Source organism: Neocloeon triangulifer, unplaced genomic scaffold, assembly GCF_031216515.1.
Source record: "Neocloeon triangulifer isolate White Clay Creek 2 clone unplaced genomic scaffold, ASM3121651v1 ptg000013l, whole genome shotgun sequence".
In the NCBI taxonomy this organism is placed as follows: Eukaryota; Metazoa; Arthropoda; class Insecta; order Ephemeroptera; family Baetidae; genus Neocloeon; species Neocloeon triangulifer.
Genome location: NW_026775555.1, coordinates 6,805,144 through 6,819,400, shown reverse-complemented (window position 1 = coordinate 6,819,400; position 14,257 = coordinate 6,805,144). Strand labels below are relative to the sequence as shown.

The following is a 14,257-nucleotide window of genomic DNA, read 5'->3' as shown; positions in this document are numbered from 1 at the left end:
AGCAAACGTGATTATTTGATTTGTCATGTAAATTCGTGAAACTCAAAATATGTTTTGTCAACTGTTTGGTGTAAGCGATTAATTTTTTAAGTTTCCAATCAGACAGAGAATTTTCTCTGCGTTAAAAGCAGGGTGCAAGATGATCGACGTGATTTTTCAGGTGTTATGAAGAATTGAAATGAAAATTTAAAAGAGCATGTAAAGGCTGTGCTGAAATGATTTACTGTCAACACGGCAAGATGATTTTTGTTTTAACATTTTAGAGCTGCAGATTAAAAAACAACCATGGGGAATTTAACAGATGAAATCGGAAGTTATTAGAGATCACACTTCTGGTATTTAAATTGTTTGTTTTAGCAAATTGATCATGTGACCAGCCTTAAACGTACTGAGATAGCTGATAAAGAGAACAGTAATTAATAATTAATGTGTATACACAAAAGGTTTTTACTATGTACTATAATATGCAGTTATTATTTTTTTTTTTATCTTTTGCATTCTATGGTCTATATATATAAATACTGCAGCTGTACACAAATTTTTATTCAACATTCACAGAGAAATAGGACAGGCTTTTTCAGCATCCATTTTCAGCACTTTTAATTCAAATATTGCGAAAAATTAGTCTTTCAAATTAATCAATCGCGCCTGCAGGTTTAAATTTTGCAACCCGCTCCGCAGGAAAGTCGAGCGGATTGCATACCAAATTTTGATATTTATTTTTTTCAGACTAATTTTTGCAGTGTTTTAAGAGTTTAGATAAGGAAGAGAACGTTTATTGAGAAGATTTAAAATATCGTGCACATACATGCATTTATAATATACAAATAAATATTAGAAATCCAACATGCATCGAAAAATAAGTCAGGCATTAATTTATTTTAATTTTTAAAAATAATGGAAACTATCTACCAATTCAAAGGGAAAAAACTAAATGCATGTCTTACATAATGTCACGAATGCCTGAAAGTTACAAAAAAGGTTGTATAAAGAAAGCATGCATTCCAAGAAGAGACAGGGTCAGGCACAAGCTAGTTATTTTTTTGGAGGAGGGAATTATTAGAGATATAAATTCAATGAGATCTCTGAAAAATTATCACAATTAAAATTTCCAAGAGCCAACAACAATCAGTAAATTCGAGATATCTCTCATTTCTGAGAATGCACAGACACAAAGGATGTACATGTATGTACAGCGAATAATCAAAGGGTACCACAGAGGTCATCAAGGTCTAAAGGTCATGCTGCTGTGGAGAACTTACCTCCATGGTCACTGGTTTGGCTTTGGCGGCCTGCCGCCTGCTCGATAATATCGTTTAACACCATCACATCTGCGCAAGGGAAGAAATGCGTTGAATTTTAATATTCAAACCACTGTCATTAAAATTAAAATTTTTGAACGAAAATTGCCGGAATTATGAACTTCCTAAACGTCATAATTTTCTTGAAATCTTTAATTTTACAACACCAAACGAAAATTTTTGTGGGAAAGTGAGTTCTTTAAAGCAAGCAATCAGGACCTCCAATATGCAAATTAATTTATATTTAAATTAGTACTTCTGGCTAATCGCCTTGACGTGGAATTACGTTCCGAGACGACGAGATATTTGAGACAAAGCCGGTGTAAAAAAGTTAGAAAATTCCTGTTGTGATAATAAAAATTTTTATTGAGGGCGAAATTATTCTTACCTTTCATATCTACAACAGTTTGATGCTGTGCAGGTTCGATAAATGGGTTCTCTTGGTGCTTGCCTTTGGCCGCCCCATCTTCGCTCTCTGCACCCAGCGACTCCTGACGAATGCAACGAGAGGAGGATTAAAATCATGTCTTGTTTCGTGAAAAGGGGGGCAAGCATGCAATTTTATTTTGCTATTCGTATACTACTTAAACATTTTGGTATTTTGGATGCAAGGTGCTTTATTCAGTTTATATTTCCAATAGGCATAGTGAAGATATTTTTTTTTATTGTTAATTTAAATGGTGGGATCGACGCGTGTTCCACTTATTTCAAGGGTATTTAAGTGGAAGTGCGAGATCCTTTATTTTTAAATATAATTTGAAGCGGAATATATTTGGTAGGAAATTTTGGTTCATAGAGTTTCATGCATTTTTGGTTTGGATAGCCATCCTGCGAAAGAGTGAGAAAGTGAAAGAACGTCAAACAAAAGCGCGGAAAAGAGCGCGCGCACTGCGAGAGCAACACCGAACCAACTGTGAGTCAGAGTACAATTGGTGCCGTTGATCGGTCTGTACAACTTGTAATTATTTTAGTTGTCTGTGGTGACTTGGTCCTCTCACCACCTGTCAGAAGAGGATAAATTCTCTGGTAATAAAAATAGTCCGCATGCTTCGCAATAGTAATAACTTGCTCATGCCTCTCCTCATGCACACAAAAATTATAGAAGATTCCGTCGTGCCTTGATCTTTTATCATACAAAAGGTAGCCGAAAATAAATTGGATTCATGCGTTCAAATTATGCCAAAATCCTAGATAAAATTATTGATTAAATAAAAGGCTACCGAGCATGTCCATTATTATTAAGAATAAGATTTAGAAAACTGTGACAGTAATTTTATTAATGTTGGAAAGTTTAAAAGCGCTAGTGTTGTTTCGTTCTGGCGGCGTTTGGTGTTGTCAGCGGTGTTATTATTTTAAAACTTTGGATTTTCTGCCAATAGGGTCCGGCTACTTACACCGTCCTTGTCGATATAATCAAGTTTCACTTCGGGCCCGAAAAGTTCTCTAACAAAGTTATCAATTAGCTCGTCTTGAGTCGACTCGGGACCCCCGTCCTTGCTGCGCTTCTGGAGAATTTGTTTTCCATCCCACTAAACATTATTCCAGGAAACACATTAAATAGCTTTTTGTGAGTTGGAGGGAAGATGATATTTCTGAATCGGCAATTAATTGGTGGATTTTTTGTTTTGTATTTAAATGATTAGTTGCTGCGAGATTGTCTGGTTTTATCTGCAATCATGCGATCGGTATTCAATGTAATTATAAGTGTGAGTTTGTTAATGTGTCTTGAAATTTTAAACCTCTGAAATTTGAAAGACCCTCAACAGAAATGATTTTTAATGGTGAATTCCAATAAATCTAAAAATTACATGACGATAAAAAAAGCGCTTGCTCTAAAGAACAGGTGCTCATAGCAGGTTCACCTTTTCCACTAAATAAGAAAGTCAGCATCATTGGGATCGACTTTTCTAGTTTTTTTTTTTTTTTTATTTATTTTTATTTTTTTAGTGAAATGATGAACCTTTGGAAAGCCCCTAGTTCAACTCTGAAGTAAATAAATGCGAATTTTTCATCGTGATTTGGATTTCAGTATTTCAGGAATAAAAATCATCACTGGAAAGGTCCTTTAAACACTTTTCGGATAGTTTTAGGTGTGCTTGTTGGTTTCAGCTGTTTTAACGGTCGATTCTTAGAACGTTGGTTGATTATTATTAGATATTATAATAAAAGTTTACTTTTCATTACAATAAAAAAAGCATGCGAGGTTTATTTTAGTGGGTGCAGTTGCATGAACCGAATATGTCGTGGAAAAGCCAAAACGAAAAAAGCTGCTTTAAATATATGGAATGTTAGATCAAAATCAAATCCCATGCACGAAGCCAAATCCGAGCTGCCTTGCTGTATATAATAAATTCTACTACTGCAGTACGATGATAAGTCATTCTACGATTAAAAAAGAGCGCAAAATGTTCCAAAGGAAACCAATTCTATTCTATACACAGGAGGGATGACCACAAGAATATATATAAGTATGCGAGATTAATAATAATTGGATGTATATAAATATTGAGTTGTGTTCTTTCACGTTCCACGTAGCAGGATGTTCCAAGGAGTGGGTTGGTTTTGATTTTTGATTTTTTTTGTAACAGAGAGGTAGGTACAGCTACTCACAAAGTCGCGGGCATATTTGTTGTTGCTGTCCATTATTACTTCAGGCACGTATGAACAGGGGTTTCTGGATCTACTTCTTAAGCGTGACTCCTTGGTCATCCCTTTCCCGCAGAGGAGGTCACCATGGGAGGTGTAGGATAATCTCGAGGCGTGCGATGTGTAGGACGAATGCCTCGAGCCTAATGTGGTATAGACGGGTACGATAATGGCTCCGTTCTCCTCAGACATGGGGGTAACCGCATTCGAATCATCAGCATACGGCAAATGTTCTTGTGCATCTAAGTACGTTGATAACACTAATGGCTTTTTATCACCGAAACGTCTACCATTTCTTAATGTAAACTGATGACTTCCTCGAGAGCCTCTTCTGATGTTAAACGGAGAACCGGGAAGGCTGAGACTCGCCTGCAAATTGGGTGATTGCTACAATCGCGGTGGACGGGGCTCAGACAGCAGTAAGTTGGTAAAAAAAAAATATAGAGATAGAGAGATAGATCTTGTTGTGTGTAAGTATGATTCGAACAGATATTTCGACGCACGGCTGCGGAACATGGTTAATTTTTGCCGAATGTTAAAGATTTGACTTGAAAATTTTTTAAACAGGCCAAAAATTCTAATTTTAAGCTCAATCATATTCGTAAATTATTATGACGTAGAAAACAATTTCATATTTTTAAAATTTTGTTATAAAAATTTTTATTTGGTGAAAAATATTATTTAATTTTTACAACATATGATAATTTCTATAAATGCATTCATTTTGGTCAAAAATGTAGAGTAGAGTATGATTTTTTTAATTTTTATTTTCAACCACTTTTAAAAATCATCAGTAAACAACAATTAAGACTCATAAAACTCATCAAGAGCTAACGTAGTCAAATCTAGACTCATTTTTTTAAACATATATTGAACTACTATTTTATGGAAAACTTTAAATAAAGCAAATTTAGTGTCTATTTTAAATAAATTTCAAGCCTAAAAATGCTTATTAAAATACAAAAGTCAGTCATAAAATTTCTTATAAATCATTAAAATTTCGCAAATCCGCACTCGTGCGTTTAAATTCTGCACGAACCTCTGCCTTCTTTTACGCAGGGCTTTTACAATTCATTATTTTTATCTGATTTTGTCTTATAATATATGATTCTCCTGAACGGGTCTTGCGCTCTTATTCGAATTTGCCGCAGTAGATAAATGGTCGCTTTTTTATTTTAATAATTTGTTCAATGAATGTGCGAAAGCGGCTGCTATAAAACAAAACGAAAAGCCAATCGGGTGACAAGGCATTATTTCCATGTGTTGCTTTGGTGATCAGAAATTGATTTGGTGCGCGACGAAAAAAAAATGGATGTACATCGGCAGAAGCTGGTCGCTTTGATGTTCTTTTTTTCAAATGCCATGCAACCTAAAAATGTTTCCCCAAAAACACAATTCATGGAAATTTGATGCCTTTGAAGAAGGCAGAGGGTTGAGTTTAGATGATATTGTTGTATTTAGGAGGCGCAAAACAAACAAAACATGGCGATCAGGTATTTTTTTTTAAGATATGGTATAAATAATTATTTGATTACTTTTATGATGATGATGTTTGCAAAAATTAAGAACTAATTTTGGACCGTGGGGGTTACAGTTATTATTTTATATTCAAAAGAATGGTGCAATTTAGAGAGTACAAATTATGTTTCCTGGCGCAACAAAACCACCAATATTTTGATGATTTTCCATGCATATTTCACTAAGAGGGACATTCACTAAAACAGCTACTGGAGTTTGTAACTCTGGTAACCACGAAAAAACCAACTGATGCATTCATAAAAAGAGGAGCCAAAATACAGAAATTCTTTGCGGTGAAGGCTAGGTATTTTTTTTTCTATACGCATCAAGAGGTATATAATTCACCAGTAGAAATGGAACTCTGCAGAATTTTACAAAATTTGACTAATCAGGCGCAGAGTTTCATTCGGGTGAAATATATGAAGGCATTCAGGGCGCACTACTTATACCGGTATTCAATTGACAATATTTTGTGACACGTTTACTGCTCTTTTGTACAGGGTCATGTCATTAAAACGCTCATTAAAAAACATATGTCGAGAAATAGAGAGAGATAATTGGGCAAATCTAAAAATAGAAATAAGCGGTTCAATTAATCAATAAAAACAGACCAGCCCGACGCAGGCAAATGCCCGGCCGAGAGGAAAACAAAATAATAACGATGTTGGAGCAGAGAAACAACTCCACTGTGGGTTACACAGGTGACATACCTTCATTAAGCTCTCCTGGTAAGCGCTAGTATACTGACTTTTAGCCGGGTAATTATCGCGCATCTGACTCGAAACCTTTGGGGAAAAACACCAGCGAGTATTCATTAATGTGTCACAATATTTGCAAACTGAACAATCGATTTGTTCTAAATTAACGGGAGACTTGTTATCATTTTTAAATTTTGGCCGCGTCGACTCTCGTCCGTCCTGTGACGGACAAAGTCTCTCCGGCGATGGAAGAAGAAGAAGAATCTCCCATCAATAAATTACAGACTCTTGTTCGATTAATTAAATAATTTTCAAGATAAAATAACACTGCCTATATTTAGAAGATTAAATTCTCTACCATTGACATGCAACACCAAGTTAATTAACTCGTCGGACGGAAAGACGCGCATGCAAGAAATTAGCTACTACAAAAAAGAAGAAGTTTTCCATCATTACAGGCAACGTTTAGTATGCACCATTCTTTTGAAAACAATGACCATCTTTAACAGTAGCTCTATAGAAGTGAGCAACCAAAATAATGGGGCGGAATGTAGCAACTAATTGTAATACACAGTCCAGCAAAATAAAATTTTACCAAAATTATGAGACAAATTTAGCTCAAACAAAGCTTTGTGTCTTTGAATTTTTAAACTTTCAATACAAACTGCCAAAGTTATATTCGATTTTAGTCAAACTTTAATTTCCATTTAGGTAAAAGTGAGCTTTCGCGTGTGAAATGAAAGCTAACAACAAAAGCAGGGCAGATATGGATTGAACATATTTGTGGTTGTTTCTCGAATATCTGAGCGTTTTCAAGCACCGTGTATTTGCTTAAAAACCATGAGAATTTTTTTAAAATATAGCGTCTAATCGACAAAAAGAACATTTATAGACCTAGAGAAATAAATTAAGGCAGCAGAGTAGTGAAATCAAAAGGGTTGTCAAAAATTGTGTATTGGAACAACACTCCAAACGTGTTGGGCAAACCTGAGCAACTGCCAGTGAAATGTCAACTAATATACACACAACAAGCAAAATTGTTGACGAAAAACATTTTGAAAGAAGCTCACATCGAAATTTGTATGGTTGAAGCAAGGTTGACGAACTTAAAATTTTACACTGCAAACATATTTTCCAATTTATTTCATTTCAGTATGAATTTTGCGGAAAAGTTAGAGTTTTGTTCATCAACCCTGATTGTTGTAATAAATATGTTATATAGCAAGTGGCGCAGAAATTAAAAGATTTTCTTTTTGTTAAAAACTTGAGATAATGAGATTTGCATCAGGAACAAATTTAAAGGTACATACCTTGCGGACCTTGCCATTGGCGCGGCTGTGGTGCTCACTTATCGAGTCTCCTCCCTCCGATTTGATGCTCATTTTCTCCTTGTTATTGTCATCGTTACCTTTCTCCTGCCCAACAAACAGTTCGTAGCTGTGACAGGAGAAGTCAGATGGCGACTTGACGACCCCTTCGTTTGCGACGGCGGCTGCAGCGGCTGCAGCCGCCGCTGCCGCGTCATCGATTTTCTTCTGCTTTGCCATTGCAGCCTCTTCCGCTTCCTGAAATAACAAGTTTACCAAAAATTTAAAGTTTTTCCAATATATTTTAAATAAATTATCAATTTAAATTTGCAGCATTTAAAAATTGTAATAATAATTTGCTGGAAAATATTATTTAGGAATTTTTGCAATAAATTTAAGTTATATAGGCCAAAAAATATTTGTAAGGCCAATAAGTTTAGGGCAAAATAATAAATTACATTATCTTTGTATGATTATTTCCAGCAAATTTTGTAATACAATTTTTATTTTTAATATTTGTATTTTTCCCTTAATTAAAATGAAAATTGGAACAAAATCAATGATTAAAAGTGGTTTCTCACTCTCATAGCCTCTTCTTCGGCGGCTTCTTCCTCTTCAGCCTTTTTCTGCAACTCGTCGTATGACATGGCGACGATGGCCAAAATCAAGTTCACGAGATAAAACGAACCCAAGAAAATGATCACGATGAAGAAAAGCATGTGCCATGGCCCTGCTGATCGCAGCACCTGGACAAAAGAAGTCGTTCAGTTAAATTCTAATTTAAATTATTTTGAACAAACCAATTGGTAAAGATTCTCCCAATAATCCTGGGTCATGAGACGGAACGCTGACAGGAAGGCCCAGCCGAAGGTGTCGAAGCTTGTGTAGCCGTAGTTTGGATTCGGCCCAAAGCCTTGCAGACACGTGTAGTCTGGTGGGCACATTCTGGAAATTTACCAAAGGTCAGACAAAATTTAACTTTTTTAAGTTCAAAAATTACCCTGATCCGGACGAATTGCCACACAGAGGCGGGTCAGCGGTAGGGGGGTCGCCGTAGTGCCAGTTGGCTGAAACGTATTTGTATTAATTACCTGAAAGAATTGATTTTTTTTCAAACTCACAATCATTGCTCATGAATTTGTGCCAGGTTTCGTGTGAAAGGTTCCCCCAAGACCCGTCGGCGGAGAAGTTTTTTATGCACTTTTGGGTTAGGACACCCATATAAATTTGGAGTCCAAGTAAGGCAAATACAGAAAGTGAAAACAGGGTGAGAATGATTACGTCCCGCAGGTTCTTGACAGACTCTATCACGGCACCCACGATCGTCTTCAAGCCTGAATTTGTAGAATTTTGTCAGTAATTTGTATAATTCTCGTTTCATATTACACGTGCCAGCATATGAAACCATATCTATTACTAATTTCAACCAAATTTGAAAAAATTGGACTGGTACAGGTACCAAGAATTTCCTTCTAAAAATCACACCTTTAATTAATAGAGCGCTTATAGGTGAGAATATGAGTTTATAATAATTTTTTTACTGTAAACTTGCTTTAAATTTATAAAATATTTTGAAAATAATTGCAATTAAATCATTTGAATACATTCCTAATAAATAACATTAATTATGTAATTGGTAATATTACTTTTAAAAACAAAATTTATTTTTAAATTTTAATAAATAATGTAAAAAATAATAATTTTAAATATTATTTTCATTTTTTAACTTGATCCCTGTCCCTTTATTAAAATTGTGGAAAAATATCCTTTTGTTGAATGATTACCATTTTTAATTTATGCATATTTAATCCATATTTAAAAAATTAAGACTATGAGTTTTTGTACCTGGCACGATGGCCACAGTCTTCAACGCCCGAAGAACCCTGAATGTTCTCAAGGCAGCAAGGTTGCCCAAATCTATTCCCATAGTTACATAGCTGCAAGGAAGGTCATGGAAAATTATATCATTAGACATTGAATACAGTCCGAGACTGAATCTCGTCGGTATAGTAAACTAAAGAACTACTAAAAATTAAAAGAAAGGATTATTAAAGTTTATATGTCTAGAGTGTAATTAATCTATTTAGAAAACTAATAAAAACAAAGTTTATTACTATATGAGAAAATATATAGTAAATAGATAGAGTATTATAATCGTCTATGTAAAATCTAGCTAGCTAATTGTTTTCTAGATAACTCACGCTAAAGCTATAACTACGAAGTCCAACCAGTTCCATGCATCTCTAAGGTAGGTAAACGGCTGCAATATGAACCCGCGAGCCATCACTTTGACTGCAGATTCAAATGTGTAGATGCCAGTAAATATTACTCTGGAAAAATTACATTGCGTTTAAGTTTAAATTCTGTTGCCAAGTAACAAATTCACTTGGTTTCTAAAGGGGATCAATGTATAAATATATATGAAACTAGATTTCTACCACATTTATTTTGCTACGCTAGGCGCGGACTGGAGCCAAATATACTGGGAGCTACGTTACTCTTATTTTTCTGCAAAACTCTTCCAATATAGTTAGATTAAATAAATTAGCCAATGAACCAGTCCGCACCTGCTCTACAAAAGGTAATTATGAAAAGTTTAGATCCTAGGCGATAATATAAATGGTTTTGTTTTTAGTATAGGAGACACTCATTAAACACTTAGTAATTAATAGAAATAATTGTATGTAAACAACAATAATGCAGAATAAGTGGGTTTGTAAAAAAAATCAATAATGTAAATAGAAAGGATTTTTTTTAAACTGTTTCCCAATTAAGAATCAAATGCCTGGAGCTTTTCTTGAAAGAGAATTTTTTTTAAATAATTTTGATTTTTGGTTTTTGCATAGGGGGGAGATATTTGAATTTTTTTTTATTATCTGCCGAAATCTTACTCTGTGGACTCGACGGTGGGCGTTGTGGGCATGATCATGAGGATGCAGTTGGTCAGGATGGTAGTGATGATGAACAGCGAGAACAACGGGTGAACCAAGATACAAATAGCCACACGACGTATGGGGTTAAATGGGTCCAACAGCCACATGGCGTCGGTTGCGTTGAAGCGGAAGATGTCTTTTCCTTTGCTTATCACCACAAATGTCTGCAGCAGAGAGAAGCGTGAGACGAAAATTGTAAAAAAAATTACACAAAATTCATTCTCGAATTAAAAAAAAAAATCTTGAATTGAATCCAGAACAGATTGAAATCACAAGATTTGAACTGTTTAAGGATAAAAGAGGGATTCAAAGTCCACCTTTTCCTGTCTTCATTGCTAATTCACTAAATTGAACCAAGTAAGCAAATTTTAAGACTTTCTTAAAGTTCAAATTGTATTTTTTGAGATTTAAAAGGTGAATCTTCAAAATCCTGGTTTTCATCCCTTACAAATTCAAATTTTTTCATCTTGATTTTAGTCATGAAATTTTTTCTTTCGACTTTCGAGTCCAAGAATTTAAGAATATAAAGCAAACAACTCACTCTTTGGTTATGATAAAAACTATCAATATCTTCTAGAGGGGTGGATGCAAGCTCTGGAGGGAAGCCACCCTGCAGACGCACTGGGATTGGTGCGCCCTGCTCCAAGGTAGGGTCCGGTTGGGGGCCTTCATCTTCGTCCTCGTCCTCATACCGAACCTGCCGAGGAAACAAAATAAGAACAATCTGCCCTGCGGAGACGGACCGGGGACGCCAGATTCGAATTGAATAAAAATTGTTCCAAATCCAAATTCACCTACGCAAACACGTTCTCAATTGTAAACACATACTTAAGTGGCTCTAGGCAAAAGCAGTCCTTTAACTCGTCAATTATCAAAGCTTCATTCATTGAAATCCTAATTCATTCTATAACTCATCAGTGCACTAAAGTTCCATACTAGAGCCATGAAATTGAATGTATATGTTTCTTTTAATATTTATATAATAATCTAACGATTTCGTCTACAAATGGAGAATGAGCAAATATTGACAGATGTAATATGGGAATGTATTAAAAGCATCTGGTAACTCCAAAAATTAACTTCATGCTTTTTTTTCAAATATTTTCTAAATCCAACTAGGCCAATCAAGGATCTCGATGAAGCTCTTTTTTCCAATTTGAATATTATAAATAAATTTTTAATATAATCTTTTCGACATGCTGTATTATAATTTATCTGCGGCTTGAAATATTTAGAGAAAATAAAAGTGCTGGATTTTAAAGAGACATATTAAAAGTTGCGACACATATATAGCAGAATTCCTGATAATTTTTAACGAGACGGAAATTCTTGAAAGCTTGTGAATCGTGATTGTCAAAAAAATATTATAATAGCTTGCGACCACATTGAGAGTTATTTACGCTCGTAGCAATGGGCACATTTAGTGAGAAAGATTCAATTGCAAAATCAGGGTGCATTACAGGTTGAATAGCGCGGCGATTGAATAGCGTGGCGACACTTTTTATTCCACCACAGCTCTCCCTTTTAAATAAATAAATTCGTGTAAAGAAGTTAGTCGCATTTGAACGTTGGTGGCCGGATGAACAGGGACGAAAACATAAAAAGGTCATGCACACGTCGGGGAATGTCAACACGGGAAGCTGAAAATCAGAATTTCACCTTTTAGCATTTATACTGATTTTCACCAGTTCGGGAATTAAACATTTTCTTTTTTCTCAAAAGGGATAATAATAATAACATTTTAATGTATCCTTTGGCTAGAGAGCAAAGCAAACACAGAACAGCAAGAGCAGCACACACCAAGGAGTTGAATATATTTCAACACACGCATCAAATTTCCGTGCAGATGCAATGCGGCGCAGTTTGCAAAACAGCAGCAGGGGTTCGTTCACGCGCATAGCAGCAATTTTAATGCAGAGGTGTGGTGTTTCGTGAGGAGGCGGATCTTTTGTTTGAATTATTATTACATGTTTGCGAGGTGGAAATAATTATTTTTTTCATAGAAAAGCAGGATAATTCTTTTTAGATGGTGTAATTATTTAAAATTATATGTTATTTAGAATATTTCCACCTTAACAACCATATTGGATGAAATAGAGAAGAGGAAATTAAAGTTTTAAATTATTTAATAATTAGTAAATATGTACGCCAAAGAAATAAAAAAAAGACGTCCGTGAAGTTATAAATCTTAATTTAAGGTTATTTGCATTCTTGATGTAAATTAAATTTGTCATGATTTAGCTTGAGAACTTCGGACGCCTTTGAGAATTTCTCTGCAATCAATTTGGATTTATTTATTCTCTCGTTTAGTTAGTTTAAAAGCGCGAGGAAGAGAAATCTAGGAGAAGAGGAAATGGAGCGAAATCAAGCAAAAAAGAGAACGCAATTTAAAGAGAAAGAGAGAGAATGAAAGAAACCATAGAGGCTAAATGTATGACGTAACGAATAATTGCATAAATATATAGTGTCAGTTAGAAAATCTTACTTCTTTTTTCTTTTTCTTCCGCCCAAAATCCTGCAATCGAAAGAAAAGACGGCAGAACATTGAGAACACACACCAGGAAAGAGAGAAGGAGGAGAAAAGAAATCATATGTTTTTTTTTCTCTACAAGTTTTTCTACATCATATGTAAAATATGACAGAGATAGAGAGGAGCATAGAGAAGTGTTCTGCACCACTAATTGCTGCAGAAAGAGATTTTTTGGAAATCAAAACACACGCTCGCACACGCACTTTGTATAAAATGTTGGTTTTTTGGGAAATAAATCATGGAAAAAGCGTCAAGGCGCCGGCGTTTCAACACACCGGCTCAAATCGCTTCAAATAAAAAAATCTGGAAAATGTAATATAAAAATTTGGTACACGTCAAAGCATAGCGCTTAATACACATGAAACATTCTTTGTAACATCAGGGACTCTTTCCAATTATAGGCAACAGAGAGACTTGACAGAATTTGAAGCTTTTTCGCATGCAACCGTCTACAGAAAATCAAACTCGTGGATTCGAATGGGAATTTTCTGAGATTGATTTTAAATAGAGTTGCTAAGGCTTGGGGAGAAACACAAGTTTTGTTCGTGATTTTGCCAAGAATACCAAAATCACGAACGCAACCAGACAGTTTTGGTGGTTTGTACGCTGCAAACGGATGCAAAAGTCACACGGCACACATGTACGTACGACAACACTGAAAATGCATTATGCGCCTAATCATGAATAACACACGAATTGGTTGGTTCAGCATGAAGTATACCGAAAGGGGTAAAACTCGTCTTGGACACTCAAAACATATTTCATGCAGAATGGGTGGTTAATTATTTTTCTACTCACACACACAGCGAAAACCACAACTCTTGTGGTATGAAATTAACAAATAATAAAAATTGGAACTGTTTTTTTTTTCGTATTCGCTTTTGTTTGCTACTGCAATTGGCACCCTCATTCGTTATTTCCGATCTAGTGATTGATGACACACACACGGCGTTCCTGATACATCCTAACAATGGCAAATCAATTGCTCTCCGGAGGGAGATAACCTAATCTGATTTGACTTCGTGTCAATTGATTGGCCAATTCAAAGGAAATGTTTAGAATCATTCGATGAAAAACTGAAGGTATGTGTCAAAGTTTTATGTTAGTCGTGGTTATGGATTTGGAAGTATGGAAAATACATCTCCAGTCATTGTTAGGCAGAGAGGAACTGATTTATTTTAATTACTTTGAATTTCGGACTTGTTAAAGAAATCGTTTTATATAAAAAAAATTATTGTTTGAAAAACAAAAATTATCAAAATTAACTCCTAACCTCAAAAGAGAAAAAGAGCTTAACTTCTTTGCTCATGAAAAAGACCATACA

General features: G+C 35.0%; 1 protein-coding gene across 21 annotated transcripts in view; it reads right to left on the bottom strand.

Annotated features, from left to right (window-relative positions):
- Positions 1 to 14,257, bottom strand: part of LOC132199070 (sodium channel protein para) — a 45,799-nt gene that overhangs the window by 13,121 nt on the left and 18,421 nt on the right. For 11 of the 21 annotated variants that reach the window (XM_059623458.1, XM_059623457.1, XM_059623462.1 and 8 more), the window contains exons 5-18: positions 12,889 to 12,918; positions 10,945 to 11,100; positions 10,362 to 10,567; positions 9,672 to 9,800; positions 9,316 to 9,407; positions 8,592 to 8,804; positions 8,471 to 8,537; positions 8,271 to 8,415; positions 8,052 to 8,216; positions 7,474 to 7,728; positions 6,176 to 6,250; positions 3,912 to 4,316; positions 1,690 to 1,792; positions 1,263 to 1,331 (exon numbers count right to left, since the gene is read on the bottom strand). In XM_059623458.1, coding sequence (XP_059479441.1) covers positions 1,263 to 1,331; positions 1,690 to 1,792; positions 3,912 to 4,316; positions 6,176 to 6,250; positions 7,474 to 7,728; positions 8,052 to 8,216; positions 8,271 to 8,415; positions 8,471 to 8,537; positions 8,592 to 8,804; positions 9,316 to 9,407; positions 9,672 to 9,800; positions 10,362 to 10,567; positions 10,945 to 11,100; positions 12,889 to 12,918 — 2,110 coding nt within the window. Of the gene's footprint in view, positions 1 to 1,262; positions 1,332 to 1,689; positions 1,793 to 2,695; positions 2,831 to 3,911; positions 4,317 to 6,175; positions 6,251 to 7,473; positions 7,729 to 8,051; positions 8,217 to 8,270; positions 8,416 to 8,470; positions 8,538 to 8,591; positions 8,805 to 9,315; positions 9,408 to 9,671; positions 9,801 to 10,361; positions 10,568 to 10,944; positions 11,101 to 12,888; positions 12,919 to 14,257 lie in introns of all 21 variants that reach the window. The other 10 variants (XM_059623475.1, XM_059623477.1, XM_059623478.1 and 7 more) reach the window with 8 other exon arrangements.